This window comes from Melanerpes formicivorus, unplaced genomic scaffold (genome assembly GCF_026170545.1).
Source record: "Melanerpes formicivorus ecotype bairdi unplaced genomic scaffold, bMelFor1.0.p_v2 SCAF_82, whole genome shotgun sequence".
Taxonomy (NCBI): Eukaryota; Metazoa; Chordata; class Aves; order Piciformes; family Picidae; genus Melanerpes; species Melanerpes formicivorus.
In genome coordinates, this window is record NW_027142434.1 from 2,177,343 (window position 1) to 2,197,505 (window position 20,163).

The 20,163-nt window shown below is 61.7% G+C and overlaps 1 protein-coding gene across 2 annotated transcripts in view; it reads right to left on the reverse strand.

Annotated features, from left to right (window-relative positions):
• MYBPH (myosin binding protein H) overlaps positions 1–20,163 on the reverse strand; it is a 53,869-nt gene that overhangs the window by 10,693 nt on the left and 23,013 nt on the right. The window contains exons 7-11 of one of the 2 annotated variants that reach the window (XM_068164642.1): positions 19,505–19,664; positions 12,847–12,983; positions 10,087–10,273; positions 3,066–3,107; positions 805–1,013 (exon numbers count right to left, since the gene is read on the reverse strand). In XM_068164642.1, coding sequence (XP_068020743.1) covers positions 3,097–3,107; positions 10,087–10,273; positions 12,847–12,983; positions 19,505–19,664 — 495 coding nt within the window. In that variant the 3' untranslated portion in view covers positions 805–1,013; positions 3,066–3,096. Of the gene's footprint in view, positions 1–804; positions 1,014–3,065; positions 3,108–10,086; positions 10,274–12,846; positions 12,984–19,504; positions 19,665–20,163 lie in introns of those variants that run through there. The other variant, XM_068164643.1, reaches the window with a different exon arrangement.

Here is a 20,163-nt window from a genome sequence, read left to right on the forward strand (position 1 = left end):
GTTGGATTGGATTGGGTTGGATTGGATTGGATTGAATTGAATTGAATTGAATTGGATTGAATTGGATTGGATTGGATTGGATTGAATTAGACTGGACTGGACTGGACTGGACTGAATAGAATAGAATAGAATAGAATAGAATAGAATAGAATAGAATAGAATAGAATAGAATAGAATAGAATCAACCAGGTTGGAAGAGACCTCAGAGCTCACCAAGTCCAACCTCTCCCCCAGCACCATCTGATCAACTCAACCATGGCACCAAGGGCCTCAGCCAGGCTCTTCCTAAACCCCCTCCAGGGATGGGGACTCCATCACCTCCCTGGGCAGCACATCCCCAGGGCCAATCTCTCTGGCTGGGAAGAATTTCTTCCTCCCCTCCAGCCTCAACCTCCCCTGGCACAGCTTGAGACTGTGTCCTCTTGTTCTGCTGCTGGCTGCCTGGGAGAAGAGCCCAACCCCCACCTGGCTCCAACCTCCCTGCAGGGAGTTGCAGAGAGCAAGAAGGTCTCCCCTGAGCCTCCTCTTCTGCAGGCTAAGCAACCCCAGCTCCCTCAGCCTCTCCTCCCAGGGCTGTGCCCCAGACCCCTCCCCAGCTTTGTTGCCCTTCTCTGGACACCTTCCAGCAGCTCAACCTCCTTCCTGACCTGAGGAGCCCAGAGCTGGCCACAGGACTCCAGGTGTGGCCTCAGCAGTGCTGAGCACAGGGCAGGATGAGCTCCTCCACCCCTGCTTTGAACCCAAGGGACCCCTGGAGGCTCTCTCCCCACCCAAGCCAGCCCCACCACAAGCAGGACAGAGTGGTTTGGGCTTCTGTGAGGACCAACCCCTCAGATGGCTTTGTTTTATTGTCACAGCTAAGGAGATGTTCAGACAGGACCAGGCCACGGCAGGCTGAGGTGCAGACCCCTCCCCACCCCCAGAGCACTGCCAGGACAGGGGCAGGCCAGCAGAAGTCATGGCCAGGAGCATCAGCATGTGCCAGGCTGCCACACAGCAGCTGCAGCATCCACCTGGGGCAGAGAGAGGAGGGCAGAGAGGAGAGGGGGGCAGGGAGGAGAGGAGGGCAGGGAGGAGAGGAGGGCAGGGAGGAGAGGGAGACAGGGAGGAGAGGAGGGCAGGGAGGAGAGGAGGTCAGGGAGGAGAGGAGGGCAGGGAGAAGAGGAGGGCAGGGAGGAGAGGAGGTCAGGGAGGAGAGGAGGGCAGGGAGGAGAGGAGGGCAGGGAGGAGAGGGGGGCAGGGAGGAGAGGAGGACAGGGAGAAGAGGGGGGCAGGGAGGAGAGGAGGACAGGGAGAAGAGGAGGGCAGGGAGGAGAGGGAGACAGGGAGAAGAGGAGGGCAGGGAGGAGAGGAGGGCAGGGAGGAGAGGGAGACAGGGAGAAGAGGAGGGCAGGGAGGAGAGGAGGTCAGGGAGGAGAGGAGGGCAGGGAGGAGAGGAGGGCAGGGAGGAGAGGGGGGCAGGGAGGAGAGGAGGGCAGGGAGGAGAGGTTGACAGGGAGGAGAGGAGGACAGGGAGGAGAGGTGGACAGGGAGGAGAGGTGGACAGGGAGGAGAGGAGGTCAGGGAGGAGAGTGGGGCAGGGAGGAGAGGTTGACAGGGAGGAGAGGAGGTCAGGGAGGAGAGGAGGACAGGGAGGAGAGGAGGACAGGGAGGAGAGGAGGGCAGGGAGGAGAGGTTGACAGGGAGGAGAGGAGGGCAGGGAGGAGAGGTTGACAGGGAGGAGAGGAGGACAGGGAGGAGAGGTGGACAGGGAGGAGAGGTGGACAGGGAGGAGAGGAGGTCAGGGAGGAGAGTGGGGCAGGGAGGAGAGGTTGACAGGGAGGAGAGGAGGTCAGGGAGGAGAGGAGGACAGGGAGGAGAGGAGGACAGGGAGGAGAGGTGGACAGGGAGGAGAGGTGGACAGGGAGGAGAGGAGGTCAGGGAGGAGAGGTTGACAGGAGGAGAGGAGGGGCAGGGAGGAGAGGGGGGGCAGGGAGGAGAGGAGGGCAGGGAGGAGAGGAGAAGAGGGAGGAGAGGAGAAGAGGGCAGGGAGGAAAGGAGGTCAGGGAGGAGAGGAGGGCAGGGAGGAGAGGAGGGCAGGGAGGAGAGGAGGGCAGGGAGGAGAGGTTGACAGGGAGGAGAGGAGGGCAGGGAGGAGAGGGGGGCAGGGAGGAGAGGGGGGCAGGGAGGAGAGGGGGGCAGGGAGGAGAGGAGGGCAGGGAGGAGAGGTTGACAGGGAGGAGAGGAGGGCAGGGAGGAGAGGGGGACAGGGAGGAGAGGAGGGCAGGGAGGAGAGGAGGGCAGGGAGGAGAGGTTGACAGGGAGGAGAGGAGGGCAGGGAGGAGAGGGGGGCAGGGAGGAGAGGGGGGCAGGGAGGAGAGGAGGGCAGGGAGGAGAGGAGAAGAGGGAGGAGAGGAGAAGAGGGAGGAGAGGAGAAGAGGGCAGGGAGGAAAGGAGGTCAGGGAGGAGAGGAGGGCAGGGAGGAGAGGAGGGCAGGGAGGAGAGGAAGACAGGGAGGAGAGGAGGGCAGGGATCAGATGTGAAACCAAGTCCCAGGCATGGTTCTGACACAAGACAAACCAAACCAAATCAAGCCAACCCCAGCCCAGCCCAGCCCAGCCCAGCCCAGCCCAGCCCAGCCCAGCCCAGCTCTCCCACCCTCTCCTGCCCCCTAAAGCTCAGCTGCAGCCCTTTAGCTCAGCCTATTTCACAGCCCTGCCCCCAGCCCCTGCCCCTCACCTACCTCCAGCCCCTGCTGGCTCAGGTCTCTGAGCCCTGCCTGCAGCCTGGGGCTCTGCACACTCTGCCCAGACACCTGCCAGCCCCCCCAGGCTCCAGCTGGGTTTCCATCCCCCTGGCCACACTCCCAGCCCTCCCTCCACCTTGCAGAGGAGCAGGTCTCTGACAGGCTCTGCAGCAGCTCCCCCTCCCCACCCCCCCCAGTGCCTCTCCAGCCATGGCAGGGGGAAGGCCTGAGCTGGGCCTCCAGCAGCAGGTGCTGAGGGCTCACCCAGGATGCTCAGCACACTCCAGCCCCAGTGAAGTGATGTCCCCTGGCCCACCCCACAGCCCCAACCCAGACCTACCTTGCTCTTCTTCTGGCCCTCTGATTTGCTCTCACTTGGGCACTGCAGGAAGCACAGGAGATGTGAAACCACTGAGCTCTCCTTGGCTTACTGCCCTTTGGGCATCCAAAAGGGAGCCAGGGCATAACCAACCCAGCTGTGCCCACCCAGCCTGCACCTCCCTCCTATACTGCACCTCCCTCCTATCCTGCACCTCCCTCCCATCCTGTACCTCTCTCCCATCCTTCACCTTCATTCCCTCCTGCACCTCCATCCCAATCTCCACCTCCATCCCACCCTGGACCTCCCTCCCATCCTTCACCTCCCTCCCATCCTTCACCTCCCTCCCATCCTGCACCTCCCTCCCATCCTGCACCTCCATCCCAATCTCCACCTCCATCCCACCCTGGACCTCCCTCCCATCCTTCACCTCCCTCCCATCCTTCACCTCCCTCCCATCCTTCACCTCCCTCCCATCCTGCACCTCCCTCCCATCCTGCACCTCCATCCCAATCTCCACCTCCATCCCACCCTGGACCTCCCTCCCATCCTTCACCTCCCTCCCATCCTTCACCTCCCTCCCAACCTGCACCTTCCTCCCCTCCTGCACCTCCCTCCCCTCCTGCACCTCTCTCCCCTCCTGCACCTCCCTCCCATCTTCCACCTCCATCCCATTCTGCACCTCCAGCCCCCAGCCCTGCCCATATCTGCTCCAAGCAGTCCCAGACATCACTGCCTGCTCCTGGGCAGCTTGCCCCCAGGATGGCAGCCTGGGTAACTGTGCCCAGCACAAGCAGCAGCTCCTGGCTGAGCTCATAGCACTGCCTGCCTGGCTGCACCCAGAGCCCTCCCTGCCTGGCTGCACCCAGAGCCCTCCTTGCAGCACAGCTTGGCCAGGGCTGCCTGGGGCAGTGCTTGCTGCCCTGGCTGCAGCCTCAGAATCCCAGAGCCCAGCATGGTTGGGTTGGAAGGGACCCTCCAGAGCTCCCCCCAGTCCAACCCCTGCCCCAGCAGAGCTCCCCCAGCAGAGCTCAGCCACTCCAAGCCCTGCCCCCAGCAGGGCTCCCCCAGCAGAGCTCAGCCACTCCAACCCCTGCCCCAGCAGGGCTCCCCCAGCAGAGCTCAGCCACTCCAACCCCTGCCCCAGCAGGGCTCCCCCAGCAGCTTGCCCAGGGGCACAGTGCCCAGGGGGGGTTGGAAGCTCTCCCCCCCAGGAGACTCCACAACCTCTCTGGGCAGCCTGCTCCAGGCTCCAGCAGCCTCACCCCAAACAACTTTCTCCTCCTGCTCAGCTCCAACCTCCTGCCTGACACTTTGTGCCCCTTGCCCCTTGGCCTGGCCCTGGGCACCACTCAGCAGAGCCTGGCCCCAGCCTCTTGCCCCCCACAGCTCCTTTAGCTCTTGCTGAGCATTGCTCAGCTCCCCTCTGGGGCTGCTCTGCTCCAGGCTCTCAGCCCCAGGGCTCTCAGCCTTTGCTGCTCTCAGAGCTGCTCCAGGCCCCTCAGCAGCTTCCCAGCCTCCCCTGCACTCTCTCCAGCACTTCTCTGTCCCTCCTGAGTTGGGGAGCCCAGAGCTGGCCCCAGGGCTCCAGCTGTGGCCTGGCTGGGGCAGAGCAGAGGGGCAGCAGCCCCTCCCCTGCCCTGCTGGCCACACTCTTCTCCAGAGCAGTCCTGGCAGAGGCTGCTGCAGAGCCAAGCACCAGCTGGTGCCCTGCTGGCAGCCTTTTGCCTTCAGCAGGGACTGGGGACTGGAGGCTGTGCAGGGAGCAGGGCAGAGCTTGTCTGGGGCCAAGGGTGGGCTGGGAATCCACAGGAGGAGAAAGAACAACAACAAAGTGCCTGAGGCCACAGCAGCACCTGAGGAACATGGAGCCATGGAAATGTTGAGGCTGGAAGAGGGCTTTGAGATCCCCAAACGCAAGCACCCACCCAGGGCTCACAACCTCAGCCCTGCTGCTGAGCCACTGCCACCAAACCACCTCCCTCAGCACCACAGCCACAGCTCCCTTGAGCACCTCCAGGGATGGATGGGGACTCCACCCCCTCCCTGGGCAGCCTGGGCCAGGGCCTGGGAAGCCTTCCTGGGAAGAAATTTTCCCTAACCTCCAACCTGAGCCTCCCCTGGCACAACCTGAGGCCATTTCATCCTGCCCTGTCACTTGCTGCCTGTGCCAGGGAGCAGAGCGGGACACCCCCAAGCAAGGGTGTGCTGGGTGCTCTGCTGAGGCAGGGAAATGTGAGCTGGGAGGGCTGGGCAGCATCAGGAGACATAAATCAGAGCAACCCAGGTGCAAGCAAGAGGAGACTCAGCACAGCCCACACATGGATTGGGGATGGCCTTGGAGATAAGTGCTGCAGGCACCAGGAGGAGCAAGGGCCTGGCATGGCCTGGTCTGCACCTCTGCAGCTCTGCTCCTCTGCTCTCTGCTCCTCTGAACCTCTGCAGCTCTGAACCTCTGCTCCTCTGCATCTCTGAACCTCTGAACCTCTGCTCCTCTGAACCTCTGCTCCTCTGCATCTCTGAACCTCTGAACCTCTGCACCTCTGCTCCTCTGCACCTCTGAACCTCTGCTCCTCTGCACCTCTGCACCTCTGCTCCTCTGCACCTCTGCTCCTCTGCATCTCTGAACCTCTGAACCTCTGCTCCTCTGCTCCTCTGCACCTCTGCTCCTCTGCACCTCTGCACCTCTGCTCCTCTGAACCTCTGCACCTCTGCTCCTCTGCATCTCTGAACCTCTGAACCTCTGCTCCTCTGCACCTCTGCTCCTCTGCTCCTCTGAACCTCTGCACCTCTGCTCCTCTGCTCCTCTGCACCTCTGCTCCTCTGCACATCTGCTCCTCTGCACCTCTGCACCTCTGCTCCTCTGCTCCTCTGCACATCTGCTCCTCTGCACATCTGCTTCTCTGCACCTCTGCACCTCTGCTCCTCTGCTCCTCTGCACCTCTGCTCCTCTGCACATCTGCTCCTCTGCACATCTGCTCCTCTGCACCTCTGCTCCTCTGCTCCTCTGCTACTCTGCACCTCTGCACCTCTGCTCCTCTGCACCTCTGCACCTTTGCTCCTCTGCTCCTCTGCACCTCTGCTCCTCTGCACCTCTGCACCTCTGCACCTCTGCACCTCTGCTCCTCTGCACCTCTGCACCTCTGCTCCTCTGCTCCTCTGCACCTCTGCTCCTCTGCTCCTCTGCACCTCTGCTCCTCTGCACCTCTGCACCTTTGCTCCTCTGCTCCTCTGCACCTCTGCACCTCTGCACCTTTGCTCCTCTGCTCCTCTGCACCTCTGCTCCTCTGCACCTCTGCACCTCTGCTCCTCTGCACCTCTGCTCCTCTGCACCTCTGCACCTCTGCTCCTCTGCACCTCTGCTCCTCTGCACCTCTGCACCTTTGCTCCTCTGCTCCTCTGCACCTCTGCTCCTCTGCACCTCTGCACCTTTGCTCCTCTGCTCCTCTGCACCTCTGCTCCTCTGCACCTCTGCTCCTCTGCACCTCTGAACCTCTGCTCCTCTGCACCTCTGAACCTCTGAACCTCTGCACCTCTGCACCTCTGCACCTCTGCTCCTCTGCACCTCTGTACCTCTGCTCCTCTGCACCTCTGCACCTCTGCACCTCTGCTCCTCTGCACCTCTGAACCTCTGCACCTCTGCACCTCTGCACCTCTGCACCTCTGAACCTCTGCTCCTCTGCACCTCTGCTCCTCTGCACCTCTGAACCTCTGCACCTCTGAACCTCTGCACCTCTGCACCTCTGCACCTCTGCACCTTTGCTCCTCTTCTCCTCTGCTCCTCTGCACCTCTGCTCCTCTGCACCTCTGAACCTCTGCACCTCTGCACCTCTGCACCTCTGCACCTCTGCACCTCTGCACCTCTGCTCCTCTGCTCCTCTGCACCTCTGCTCCTCTGCTCCTCTGCACCTCTGAACCTCTGCACCTCTGCTCCTCTGCTCCTCTGCACCTCTGCACCTCTGCACCTCTGCTCCTCTGCACGTCTGCACCTATGCTCCTCTGCTCCTCTGCACCTCTGCACCTCTGCTCCTCTGCACCTCTGCACCTCTGAACCTCTGCACCTCTGCACCTCTGCTCCTCTGCACCTCTGCACATCTGAACCTCTGCTCCTCTGCTCCTCTGCTCCTCTGCACCTCTGCACCTTTGCTCCTCTGCTCCTCTGCACCTCTGCTCCTCTGCACCTCTGCACCTCTGCTCCTCTGCACCTCTGCTCCTCTGCACCTCTGCACCTCTGCTCCTCTGCACCTCTGCTCCTCTGCTCCTCTGCTCCTCTGCTCCTCTGCATCTCTGCTCCTCTGTACCTCTGCTCCTCTGCTCCTTTGCACCTCTGCACCTCTGCTCCTCTGCTCCTCTGCACCTCTGCACCTCTGCACCTCTGCACCTCTGCACCTCTGCTCCTCTGCACCTCTGCTCCTCTGCTCCTCTGCTCCTCTGCACCTCTGCTCCTCTGCACCTCTGCACCTCTGCACCTCTGCTCCTCTGCTCCTCTGCACCTCTGCTCCTCTGCTCCTCTGCACCTCTGAACCTCTGCACCTCTGCTCCTCTGCTCCTCTGCACCTCTGCACCTCTGCACCTCTGCTCCTCTGCACGTCTGCACCTATGCTCCTCTGCTCCTCTGCACCTCTGCTCCTCTGCACCTCTGAACCTCTGTACCTCTGAACCTCTGCACCTCTGCACCTTTGCTCCTCTTCTCCTCTGCTCCTCTGCACCTCTGCTCCTCTGCACCTCTGAACCTCTGCACCTCTGCACCTCTGCACCTCTGCACCTCTGAACCTCTGCACCTCTGCACCTCTGCTCCTCTGCACCTCTGCACATCTGAACCTCTGCTCCTCTGCTCCTCTGCACCTCTGCTCCTCTGCTCCTCTGCACCTCTGCACCTTTGCTCCTCTGCTCCTCTGCACCTCTGCACCTCTGCACCTCTGCTCCTCTGCACCTCTGCACCTCTGCTCCTCTGCACCTCTGCTCCTCTGCTCCTCTGCACCTCTGCCCCTCTTCACCTCTGCACATCTGAACCTCTGCTCCTCTGCCCCTCTTCACCTCTGCACATCTGAACCTCTGCTCCTCTGCACCTCTGCACCTCTGCTCCTCTGCACCTCTGCTCCTCTGCACCTCTGCACCTCTGCTCCTCTGCACCTCTGCTCCTCTGCATCTCTGCTCCTCTGTACCTCTGCTCCTCTGCTCCTTTGCACCTCTGCACCTCTGCTCCTCTGCACCTCTGCACCTCTGCACCTTTGCTCCTCTGCTCCTCTGCACCTCTGCTCCTCTGCATCTCTGCTCCTCTGTACCTCTGCTCCTCTGCTCCTTTGCACCTCTGCACCTCTGCTCCTCTGCTCCTCTGCACCTCTGCACCTCTGCACCTCTGCTCCTCTGCACCTCTGCACCTCTGCACCTCTGCTCCTCTGCACCTCTGCTCCTCTGCATCTCTGCTCCTCTGTACCTCTGCTCCTCTGCTCCTTTGCACCTCTGCACCTCTGCTCCTCTGCACCTCTGCTCCTCTGCACCTCTGCTCCTCTGCTCCTCTGCATCTCTGCTCCTCTGTACCTCTGCTCCTCTGCTCCTTTGCACCTCTGCTCCTCTGCTCCTTTGCACCTCTGCACCTCTGCACCTCTGCACCTCTGCACCTCTGCTTCTCTGCACCTCTGCTCCTCTGCTCCTCTGCACCTCTGCACCTCTGCTCCTCTGCTCCTCTGCTCCTCTGCACCTCTGCTCCTCTGCACCTCTGCACCTCTGCTCCTCTGCACCTCTGCACCTCTGCACCTCTGCACCTCTGCACCTCTGCACCTCTGCTTCTCTGCACCTCTGCACCTCTGCTCCTCTGCTCCTCTGCACCTCTGCACCTCTGCACCTCTGCACCTCTGCTCCTCTGCACCTCTGCTCCTCTGCTCCTCTGCATCTCTGCTCCTCTGCACCTCTGCTCCTCTGCTCCTTTGCACCTCTGCTCCTCTGCACCTCTGCACCTCTGCTCCTCTGCACCTCTGCACCTCTGCTTCTCTGCACCTCTGCTCCTCTGCTCCTCTGCACCTCTGCACCTCTGCTCCTCTGCTCCTCTGCACCTCTGCACCTCTGCTCCTCTGCTCCTCTGCTCCTCTGCACCTCTGCTCCTCTGCACCTCTGCACCTCTGCACCTCTGCTCCTCTGCTCCTCTGCACCTCTGCTCCTCTGCTCCTCTGCACCTCTGAACCTCTGCACCTCTGCTCCTCTGCTCCTCTGCTCCTCTGCACCTCTGCACCTCTGCACCTCTGCTCCTCTGCACGTCTGCACCTATGCTCCTCTGCTCCTCTGCACCTCTGCTCCTCTCCACCTCTGAACCTCTGCACCTCTGCACCTCTGCTCCTCTGCTCCTCTGCACCTCTGCACCTCTGGCTGTGCAGTTTCTGGTTTCCTCCCCAGGGTTTGGACAGGAGTGAAGGAGCTGCTGGAGAGGGTCTAGGAGAGGCTGGGAAGATCAGAGGCTGAAGCAGCTCCCCTGTGGGGCCAGGCTGGGAGAGCTGGGGCTGTGCAGCCTGGAGAAGAGAAGGCTGCAGGGAGACCTCAGAGCAGCTTCCAGGAGCTGAAGGGCTCCAGGAGAGCTGGGGAGGGACTTGGGCCAAGGGCTGGTAGGGACAGGAGGAGGAACAATGGCTTTGAGCTGGGAGAGGAGAGACTGAGAGTGGAGAGGAGGAAGAGATTGCTGAGAGTGAGGCTGGGGAGAGCCTGGCACAGGCTGCCCAGGGAGGCTGTGGCTGTGCCCTGCCTGGAGGTGTTCAGGACCAGGCTGGATGAGGCCCTGAGCAAGCTGTGCTGGTGGGAGGTGTCCCAGGGCATGGCAGGGGGTTGGATCTGGCTATCTCTGAGCTCCCTCCCAAGCCATCTCTGGTTCAATGAACCCATGAAGGTGACTCCAAGATGCCTCAAGCCCAGGCAGCCCAAAGCTGCTGCTCCAGCAGCTCCCCCGGCCCCAGGAGCCACAGAGAGCAGCAGCAAACCACAGCCCTGCTGACGGGGGGAGAGCAGAAGGGCAGGCAAGGAGAGCTGCTCCTCCCCCTCCTGGGCCAGCCCTTACCTTTGACATCGAGCCTGCAGTCTACCGAGGCCTCCCCCAGGGGGTTGATGGCCTTGCAGGTGTAGATGCCGCCGTCGAAGGGGCTGGGCTTGCGGATCTCCAGCGAGCAGACCCCCTGCTCGATCAGGGCGATGTACTTGGGGTCCTCGCGGATCTCCATCTGGTTTTTCAACCAGATGATCTTGGGCTGGAAGGCAGCAGGCTTTAGATTCTTTGCTCAAGGCAGGGAGAGACCTGAGAAGCCAAACTGACCCCAAAATGAAGCCACCCCCACCCCCACACCCCCCACCCCTCTTGCCTGCCTTCCCCTTGCTCCTGCCTCAAGCTGCTGTCCCCGGTGGGATTCACAGTCAGAAGCAGCTGGGAGACCTAAGTCTCCTATTCTGGAGCCCTAACCTCTGCTCCACACTTCCTCCCCCAGTGCAGAATGAGGCAGGACTTGGTTTGAGGGAAGACCTCTCTGCCTTTTCCATGCAGAGACTCCCCAGACCTGCCCCAGCGGGAGCCAGAGGGCAGCTGCAGCTCCCTCCCCAGAACCCCAGAACCACTCAGGCTGGAAAGGAGCCTCAGGGTCACCAAGAGCCTCAGGATCACCAAGAGCCTCAGGATCACCAAGAGCCTCAGGGTCACCAAGAGCCTCAGGACCACCAAGAGCCTCAGGGTCACCAAGAGCCTCAGGGTCACCAAGAGCCTCAAGACCACCAAGAGCCTCAGGGTCACCAAGATCCTCAGGATCACCAAGAGCCTCAGGGTCACCAAGGGCCTCAGGGTCACCAAGAGCCTCAGGATCACCAAGAGCCTCAGGATCACCAAGGGCCTCAGGGTCACCAAGAGCCTCAGGATCACCAAGGGCCTCAGGGTCACCAAGAGCCTCAGGGTCACCAAGAGCCTCAGGATCACCAAGAGCCTCAGGGTCACCAAGATCCTCAGGATCACCAAGAGCCTCAGGATCACCAAGGGCCTCAGGGTCACCAAGAGCCTCAGGGTCACCAAGAGCCTCAGGATCACCAAGAGCCTCAGGGTCACCAAGAGCCTCAGGGTCACCAAGAGCCTCAGGACCACCAAGAGCCTCAGGGTCACCAAGAGCCTCAGGGTCACCAAGAGCCTCAGGGTCACCAAGAGCCTCAGGATCACCAAGAGCCTCAGGGTCACCAAGTCCAACCCAGAAGCCTACTCTGCAAGGGTCACCTCTAAGCCACAGCCCCAAGCACCACATCTAAACATCCTTCAGACACCTCCAGGCTTGGGGACTCCACCACCTCCCTGGGCAGCTCATTCCCATCCCTGACCTCTCTTGTTCCTACTCTCCACTCCAAACCTCCCCAGGGGCAGCTTGAGGCCATTCCCTCCTGCTCTGTCACTGCTGCCCTGTGAGAAGAGAGCAGCAGCAACCTCTCCACAACCTCCTTTCAGGGAGCTGTAGGCAGCCAGGAGGTCTCCCCTCAGCCTCCTCTGTTTCACACTCTCCATCCCCAGCTCCCTCAGTTGCTCCTCAGCAGATTCGTTCTCCAGGCCCTTCCCCTTCCTTGCCCTGCTCTGCCCTGGCTCCAGCACCTCCACAGCTCTCTGGTACTGAGGTGCCCAAAGCAGGACACAGCACTCCAGGTGTGGCCCCCCCAGAGCTGAGCCCCAGGGGACAATCCCTGCCCTGCTCCTCACAGTCTCACAGTATCACTAAGGTTGGAAGAGACCTCGAGGATCATTGAGTCCAAGCTGTCACCACAGACCCATGACTAGACCATGGCACCAAGTGCCACATCCAATCCCCTCTGGAACCCCTCCAGGGATGGGGACTCCACCACCTCCCTGGGCAGCACATCCCCAGGGCCAATCTCTCTCTGGGAAGAACTTTCTCCTCCCCTCCAGCCTCAACCTCCCCTGCCACAGCTTGAGACTGTGTCCTCTTGTTCTGCTGCTGGCTGCCTGGGAGAAGAGCCCAACCCCCAGCTGGCTCCAACCTCCCTGCAGGGAGTTGCAGAGAGCAAGAAGGTCTCCCCTGAGCCTCCTCTTCTGCAGGCTAAGCAACCCCAGCTCCCTCAGCCTCTCCTCCCAGGGCTGTGCCCCAGACCCCTCCCCAGCTTTGTTGCCCTTCTCTGGACACCTTCCAGCAGCTCAACCTCCTTCCTGACCTGAGGAGCCCAGAACTGGCCACAGGACTCCAGGTGTGGCCTCAGCAGTGCTGAGCACAGGGCAGGATGAGCTCCCTGCTCCTGCTGGCCACACTCTGCCTGCTGCAGGCCAGGATGCCCTTGGCCTTCTTTGCTGCCTGGGCACACTGCTGGCTCCTGTTCAGCTCCTGCCAACCACTACCCCCCAGGTGCCAGAGCTGGAGAGAGGAGATCCTGCCCCTCTGCTCTGCTCTGCTCAGCCCCCACCTGCAGCACTGCCTCCAGCTCTGGGGGGCCCAGCACAAGGAGGACCTGGAGCTGCTGGAGAGGCTCCAGAGGAGGCCACAGAGATGAGCAGAGGCTGCAGAACCTCCCCTGTGGGGCCAGGCTGGGAGAGCTGGGGCTGTGCAGCCTGGAGAAGAGAAGGCTGCAGGGAGACCTCAGAGCAGCTTCCAGGGCCTGAAGGGCTCCAGGAGAGCTGGGGAGGGACTTTGGATGAGGGCTGGGAGGGACAGGAGGAGGGAGAATGGTTTGAAACTGACCTGAGGAGCCCAGAACTGGACCCAGGACTGCAGGTGTGGCCTGAGCAGTGCTGAGCAGAGGGCAGGATGAGCTCCCTGCTGCTGCTGGAGGCCCTGGAGGAGGCACTGACCTGGGGGAAGCCTCGGACGCAGCAGAAGAGGTGAGTGCTGTAGCCCCGGGTGGTGGTTCGGTCTGTCAGGGGCTGGGTGAACTTTGGAGGCTCCATCATCTCCCTCTGGGGGAACTTGTCTGGCTGGTAAGTTGTTTCTAAGAGAAGAACAGAGGCTAGGCTGAGCCCAGGCTCCTGCACTGGGCAGCACAAGGTCACAGGGACTCAGCCCGAGGTGCCCCAAAGGAATCCCAAAGCCATCCCAGTGGGAAGAGAGCTTTAAGGTCACCAAGTCCAACCATCAGCTCCACACCACCAAGTCCCAGAGGGCCATGTCCACACAGAAAGGCTTCTCAGGCACTGGCCCAGGCTGCCCAGGGAGGCTGTGGAGTCGCCTTCTCTGCAGGCTTTCCAGCCCCACCTGGATGTGTTCCTGGGAGACCTTCCCTGGGGGACCCTGCCCTGGCAGGGGCTTGGCCTGGATGATCTCCAGAAGTCCCTTCCAACCCCTGACCCCCTGTGAGCTGTGATCCTGTGACCCATGCCCACTGCCCAGGCACCCTGGGGGCAGCCTCAGGGCTGTCACCCAGCAGCAGGAAGGGTCACATCCAGAGCATGGCCACCTCAGTGCAGGCTCTCAGCACCCTTGGGTGCATTCAGTGCTGCCCACAGCATCAGCTGGTCTCACAGCCCCCTTTGGGGCATGGAGGATCTGCCTGGGGTTGGAGGGCAGCACTCCCTGACAGGCACAAGGGAGATCTTCCTTTCCATTGGGCATCAGATGCCCTGGTGGTCCACAGCCCCCTGCTTCACCCCCACCCAGCCAGGGAGGGAAGGGAGAGCTGGGCACAGGGGGAGTGCTCCTTGCCTCTGCAGGGGCAGAGAGCCTGAGTGGGTCAGCATCCAGCTGCAGGCTGTGGAGACCTCTCCAGAGCTCTCTTCCAGCCCCTACCACACTGTCATTAGGAAACATTTCTCTCCTCAGAAAGCCTCCTCAGGCACTGGCCCAGGCTGCCCAGGGGGGTGGTGGAGTCCCCAGCCCTGCAGGGGTTTGTTGCCCAGCTGCCTGGATGTGGTGCTGAGGGAGGTGGTTTGGTGCTGATGGCTCAGCAGCAGGGCTCAGCTTGTCAGCTCCAAGGCAGCAGCTGCACTTGGTCACCTCCAAGGTCTCTTCCAGCCTCAGCAGTTCCCTGCTGCTCTGAGTCTCTGAGTCCCAGGCACAAACCTGTTGATGTTGAACTCACCCCCACAATGTCCCTGCTCAGCTCTCCCAGCTGCCTGCAGGAGCAGCCAGCAGCCCCATGCTGAGCTCTCCATCCTCAGCCCAGGCTGCAGGAGCAGCACTGCTGCCCCTTTGGCTTCCTTTCCAATGCCAGAGCTCCCTCAGCCCAAAGCCAGGGGGCTTGGACCACCCCAAGGCCAGGGGCTTGGACACCCCCATGACCAGGGGCTTGGTCATCCCCATGACCAAGGGCTTGGACACCCCCATGGCCAGGGGCTTGGACACCCCCATGACCAAGGGCTTGGGACACCCACATGACCAAGGACTTGGGACACCCACATGACCAAGGGCTGGGACACCCCCATGGCCAGGGGCTTGGGACACCCCCATGACCAAGGACTTGGGACACCCACATGACCAAGGACTTGGGACACCCACATGACCAAGGGCTGGGACACCCCCATGGCCAGGGGCTTGGGACACCCACATGACCAAGGACTTGGGACACCCACATGACCAAGGGCTGGGACACCCCCATGGCCAGGGGCTTGGACACCCCTATGGCCAGGGGCTTGGACACCCCCCATGACCAGGGACTTGGACACCCCCATGACCAAGGGCTTGGGACACCCCCATGGCCAGGGGCTTGGACACCCCCATGACCAGGGGCTTGGACACCCCCATGACCAGGGGCTGGGACACTCCCATAGCAAGGGGCTTGGACACTCCCATAGCAAGGGGCTTGGACACCCCCATGGCCAGGGGCTTGGTCACCCCCACGACCAAGGGCTTGGACACCCCCATGGCCAGGGGCTTGGACACCCCCATGACCAGGGGCTGGGACACTCCCATAGCAAGGGGCTTGGACACTCCCATAGCAAGGGGCTTGGACACTCCCATGGCCAGGGGCTTGGGACACCCCCATGGCCAGGGGCTTGGGACACCCCCATGACCAAGGGCTTGGACACCCCCATGTCCAGGGGCTTGGGACACCCCCATGACCAGGGGCTTGGGACACCCCATGACAAAGGGCTTGGACACCCCCATGACCAGGGGCTTAGGACACCCCCATGACCAAGGGCTTGGGACACCCACAAGGCCAGGGGCTTGGACACCCCCATGACCAAGAGCTTGGACACCCCCATGGCCAGGGGCTTGGACACCCACATGACCAAGGGCTTGGACACCCCCATGACCAAGGGCTTGGGACACCCACATGACCAAGGGCTTGGACACCCACATGACCAAGGGCTTGGACACCCACATATCACAGTCTCACAGTATCACTTAGGTTGGAAAGGACCTCGAGGATCATCGAGTCCAACCTATCAACACAGACCCCATGACCAGACCATGGCACCAAGTGCCACATCCAATCCCCTCTTGAACACCTCCAGGGTCGATGACTCAACCACCTCCCTGGGCAGCACATCCCAATGACAAATGACTCTCTTGGTGAAGAACTTCCTCCTCACCTCGAGTCTAAACCTCCCCTGGCGCAGCCTGAGACTGTGTCCTCTTGTTCTGGTGCTGGTTGCCTGGGAGAAGAGGCCAACCCCTTCCTGGCTACAACCTCCCTTCAGGTAGTTGTAGAGGGCAATGAGGTCACCCCTGAGCCTCCTCTTCTGCAGGCTAAGCAACCCCAGCTCCCTCAGCCTCTCCTCCCAGGGCTGTGCTCCAGACCCCTCCCCAGCTTTGTTGCCCTTCTCTGGACACCTTCAAGTCTCTCAATCTCCTTCCTGACCTGAGGAGCCCAGAACTGGACACAGGACTCCAGGTGTGGCCTAACCAAAGCAGAGTCCAGGGGCACAAGGACTTCCCTGCTCCTGCTGGCCACACTCTTCCTGCTGCAGGCCAGGATGCCATTGGCCCTCCTGGCCCCCTGGGCACACTGCTGCCTCCTGTTCAGGCAGCTGTCAATCAGCACCCCCAGCTCCCTCTCTCTTTGGCAGCTCTCAGCCACTCTGCCCCCAGCCTGCAGCTCTGCCTGGGGTTGCTGTGGCCAAAGTGCAGCCCCTGGCACTGGGACTTGTTGAATGCCATCCTGTTGGCCTCTGCCCAGCTGTGCAGCCTGGCAAGGTCCCTCTGCAGAGCCCTTCTGTCCTCTCACTGACCAACCTCTGCTCCCAGCTTGCTGTCAGCTGCAAACTTGCTGCTGACTGACTCCATCCCCTCCTCCAGCTCATCAATGAGGATGTTAAAGAGCACAGGGCCCAGCACTGCTCCCTGGGGCACAGCACTGGTGCCTGGCTGCCAGCTGGCTGTGGCACCATCCACCACCACTCTCTGGGCTCAGCCTCCAGCCAGTTCCTCACCCAGCTCAGAGAGCTGCTGTCCCAGCCAGGGGCTGACAGCTTGGCCAGCAGTTTGCTGTGGGGGACGGTGTCAAAGGCCTTGCTGAAGTCCAGGCAGACCACATCCACAGCCTCCCCACGTCAACCAGGCAGTCACCTGATCATAGAAGGACATCAGGTTGGAGAGGCAGGACCTGCCCCTCCCAAATCCCTGCTGGCCCCCATGACCAGGGGCTGGGACCCCCCCCATGGCCAGAGGCTTGGGACACCACACTTAGAAGCAGAGAAACATTGAGGTTGGCAAAGCCCTCTGAGATCATCAGCTCCAACCTTCCACCTAACTCCTCAATGGCCACCAAAGCATGGCCCAGAGTGCCAGAGCCACTTGGTTCTGAACAGCTCCAGCCATGGGGACTCCACCACCTCCCTGGGCAGCCTCTGCCAAGCCCTGAGCACCCCTGAAGGAGAGAAAACTTTCCCTACACCTCCAAATCTCCACTCCCATCCCTGCTGTGAAAGGACTCCATGGGAGCTGTTCCTCCCTCCCCACTGTGCAGCTGCAAGCCAGCAACAAAACCTTCAGGCCCTGCTGGAGAGGCTCCAGAGGAGGCCACAGAGATGAGCAGAGGCTGCAGAACCTCCCCTGTGGGGCCAGGCTGGGAGAGCTGGGGCTGTGCAGCCTGGAGAAGAGAAGGCTGCAGGGAGAGCTCAGAGCAGCCTTGCAGCACCTGAAGGGCTCCAGGAGAGCTGGGGAGGGACTGTGGACAAGGGCTGGGAGGGACAGGAGGAGGAACAATGGCTTTGAGCTGGGAGAGGAGAGACTGAGAGTGGAGAGGAGGAAGAGATTGCTGAGAGTGAGGCTGGGGAGAGCCTGGGGCAGGTTGGTGACACCACCACCCCCCTGGGCAGCCTCTGCCAACCCCTGACCCCTTGGTCACTAAAGGAACATTTCCCAGTGTCTAACCTAAACCTCCCCTGGCACAGCTTGAGGCTGTTCCCTCTGGTGCTATCCCACAGCTGCCTCTGTGGGCACTGCCCAGCACACAGCCACAGCCCAGGGTGTGCTCTTCACTGTCCCTCTGCAGAGCCTCTTTGGGTTGTCTCTTCCCCTCCAAAGAATGTGTGACATTAAACACTTCTGCAGCGATAGGAAGGCTCTGGAGGGGCTGGAAGGTGTCCAGAGCAGGGCCAGGAGGAGGAGCAGAGGGCTGGAGCTGCTCTGCTCTGCAGACAGCCTGAGAGAGTTGGGCTTGTGCAGGCTGGAGAGGAGAAGGCTCCCAGGAGACCTCCTTGTGGCCTCCCAGGATCTGCAGGGGGCTGCAGGAAAGCTGGGGAGGGACTTTGGAGGCTGTCAGGGACGGACAGGACTGGGGGGGATGGAGCAGAACTAGAAGTGGGGAGCTGGAGATTGGCTGTGAGGAAGAAGTTGTTGGGCAGGAGGGTGGTGAGAGCCTGGCCCAGGCTGCCCAGGGAGGTGGTGGAAGCCTCCTGCCTGGAGGTGTTTGCAGCCAGGCTGGAGGTGGCTGTGAGCAAGCTGCTGTGGTGTGAGGTGTCCCTGGCCATGGCAGGGGCTTGGAGCTGGCTGAGCCTGGAGCTCCCTTCCAGCCCTGGCAGCTCTCTCATTCTATGACAGTCTTTTCTCCAGCACTATTTATAAAGCCTGAAAAGCTGCTACTGAGTGAGGCCCTGGAGCCAAGAGCACTCAGGAACTAGCAGGGAGGAGAGATTATAGCAATCAGCTAAGTTTGCCTGAGCCAGCTGAGCTTCCCAGGCTGTCCTGGGACAATATGACTCCTGAAATTGTCCTCTGGCTTCTGCTGACCACCCTGACTGTGCTACTGAAAAGCCTCTTCTGCTCCCTCACATGAGAAGCCAGAGAGAGCATCCAGCCTGACCCCAGGAGCTGGCCTGCAGCTCAGAGCAGCCCTCTCTGCAAATCCCTTCTCATCCAAGCAGGCAGGGACAGGGGAGAGGCCAGCCTGCAAACCCACACCGTGGGGCAGGCTCTGGGCATGGCAGGTCCTGGCCAGCAGCTCTCTGCATCTCCTCCTCCAACACAAACAGGAGCTGGAGGAGAGCTCTGCAGGGTCCCAGCTCACTGTGTGCTACCAGGGAGCAGAATGGAAACAGAGGGAGAGAGTCTCAGAGAAAGAGAGATTGGCCCTGGGGATGTGCTGCCCAGGGAGGTGGTGGAGTCCCCATCCCTGGAGGGGTTTAGGAAGGGCCTGGATGAGGCCCTTGGTGCCATGGTTGAGTTGATCAGATGGTGCTGGGAGTCCTGTGTCCAGCTCTGGGCTCCTCAGGTCAGGAAAGAGGTTGAGCTGCTGGAAGGTGTCCAGAGAAGGGCAACAAAGCTGGGGAGGGGTCTGGGGCACAGCCCTGGGAGGAGAGGCTGAGGGAGCTGGGGTTGCTTAGCCTGCAGAAGAGGAGGCTCAGGGGAGACCTTCTTGCTCTCTGCAACTCCCTGCAGGGAGGTTGGAGCCAGGTGGGGGTTGGGCTCTTCTCCCAGGCAGCCAGCACCAGAACAAGAGGACACAGTCTCAGGCTGTGCCAGGGGAGGTTCAGGCTGGAGGGGAGGAGAAAGTTCTTCCCTGAGAGAGTTGTTGGCCCTTGGGATGTGCTGCCCAGGGAGGTGGTGGAGTCCCCATCCCTGGAGGTGTTTAGGAAGAGCCTGGCTGAGGCCCTTGGAGCTGGTTGAGCTGATTAGGAGGTGTTGGGTGCTAGGTTGGACTTGATGACCTCAAAGGTCTTTTCCAGCCTGTTCTGTGTCCTGTATTCAGGTTGAGGCTGAGGGATGCTGCTGTGGAGGTCTGGGCTCGGGCTGGACCCCTGCAGGGCTCTCTCCCTCTGCTGGGCCTGAGCTGAGGGACCAAAGCCAGGGCTGCTCCTCCCCACTCCCACTCCTGCTTCAAGTTCCCCCCAGAGATGCCCCCACTCTGATCCCCCCCAGGGGGCTGAGCATGGCACAAGCCTTTCCCAGGGGAAAAGGAGGAGGTGCAGCAGGAGGGGGCAGGGGACCCCGGAGCTGCGCCGTGGGGATGCACAGCCCGCAGAGCGGCACCAGCAGCATCCCCTCCAGAGCAGGGCAGGTCGAGCGGCCCCGGGGGGGACAGGACAGCTCTCACCCACCCCCCGAGCCCCCCAGGCAGGGCCCTGTCCCCACTTGTCTTGTGGATGTGGGCCAGCCCGGTGGCCGTGGCCGCCCGCTCGCTCAGCCCGCAGGCGTTCTCGGCGTAGACGCGGAAGGAGTAGGAGTTGCCGATGATGAGGTCGGAGATGGTGCAGCTGGTGCGGGAGCAGCGCTCCAGGGCCGTGAACCACTTCTGCCAGGGGGGGAAAAGGCAACAACCACACAGTCACAGCCTGCCTTGCCTTGCAAGGCCCCTTCCGGGGCATCCAGTTCCAGCCCCGCTGCCACGGGCAGGGACACTTCCCAGGAGCCCAGCCTGCTCCAGGACTCACCCTCCTGCTCAGATCACCTCCTGACATCCCACCCTGTGCCCTTCACTCCTTGTCCTGTCCCTGGGCACCACTGAACCCAGCCTGGTCCAGGACTCACCCTCCTGCTCAGATCACCTCCTGACATCCCACCCTGTGCCCTTCACTCCTTCTCCTGGCCCTGGGCACCACTGAACCCAGCCTGGTCCCATCCTCCTGCTCAGATCACCTCCTGACGTTCCACCCTGTGCCCTTTGCTCCTTGTCCTGTCCCTGGGCACCACTGAACCCAGCCTGGTCCCATCCTCCTGCACAGATGGCCTCCTGACATCCCACCCTGTGCCCTTTGCTCCTTGTCCTGTCCCTGGGCACCACTGAACCCAGC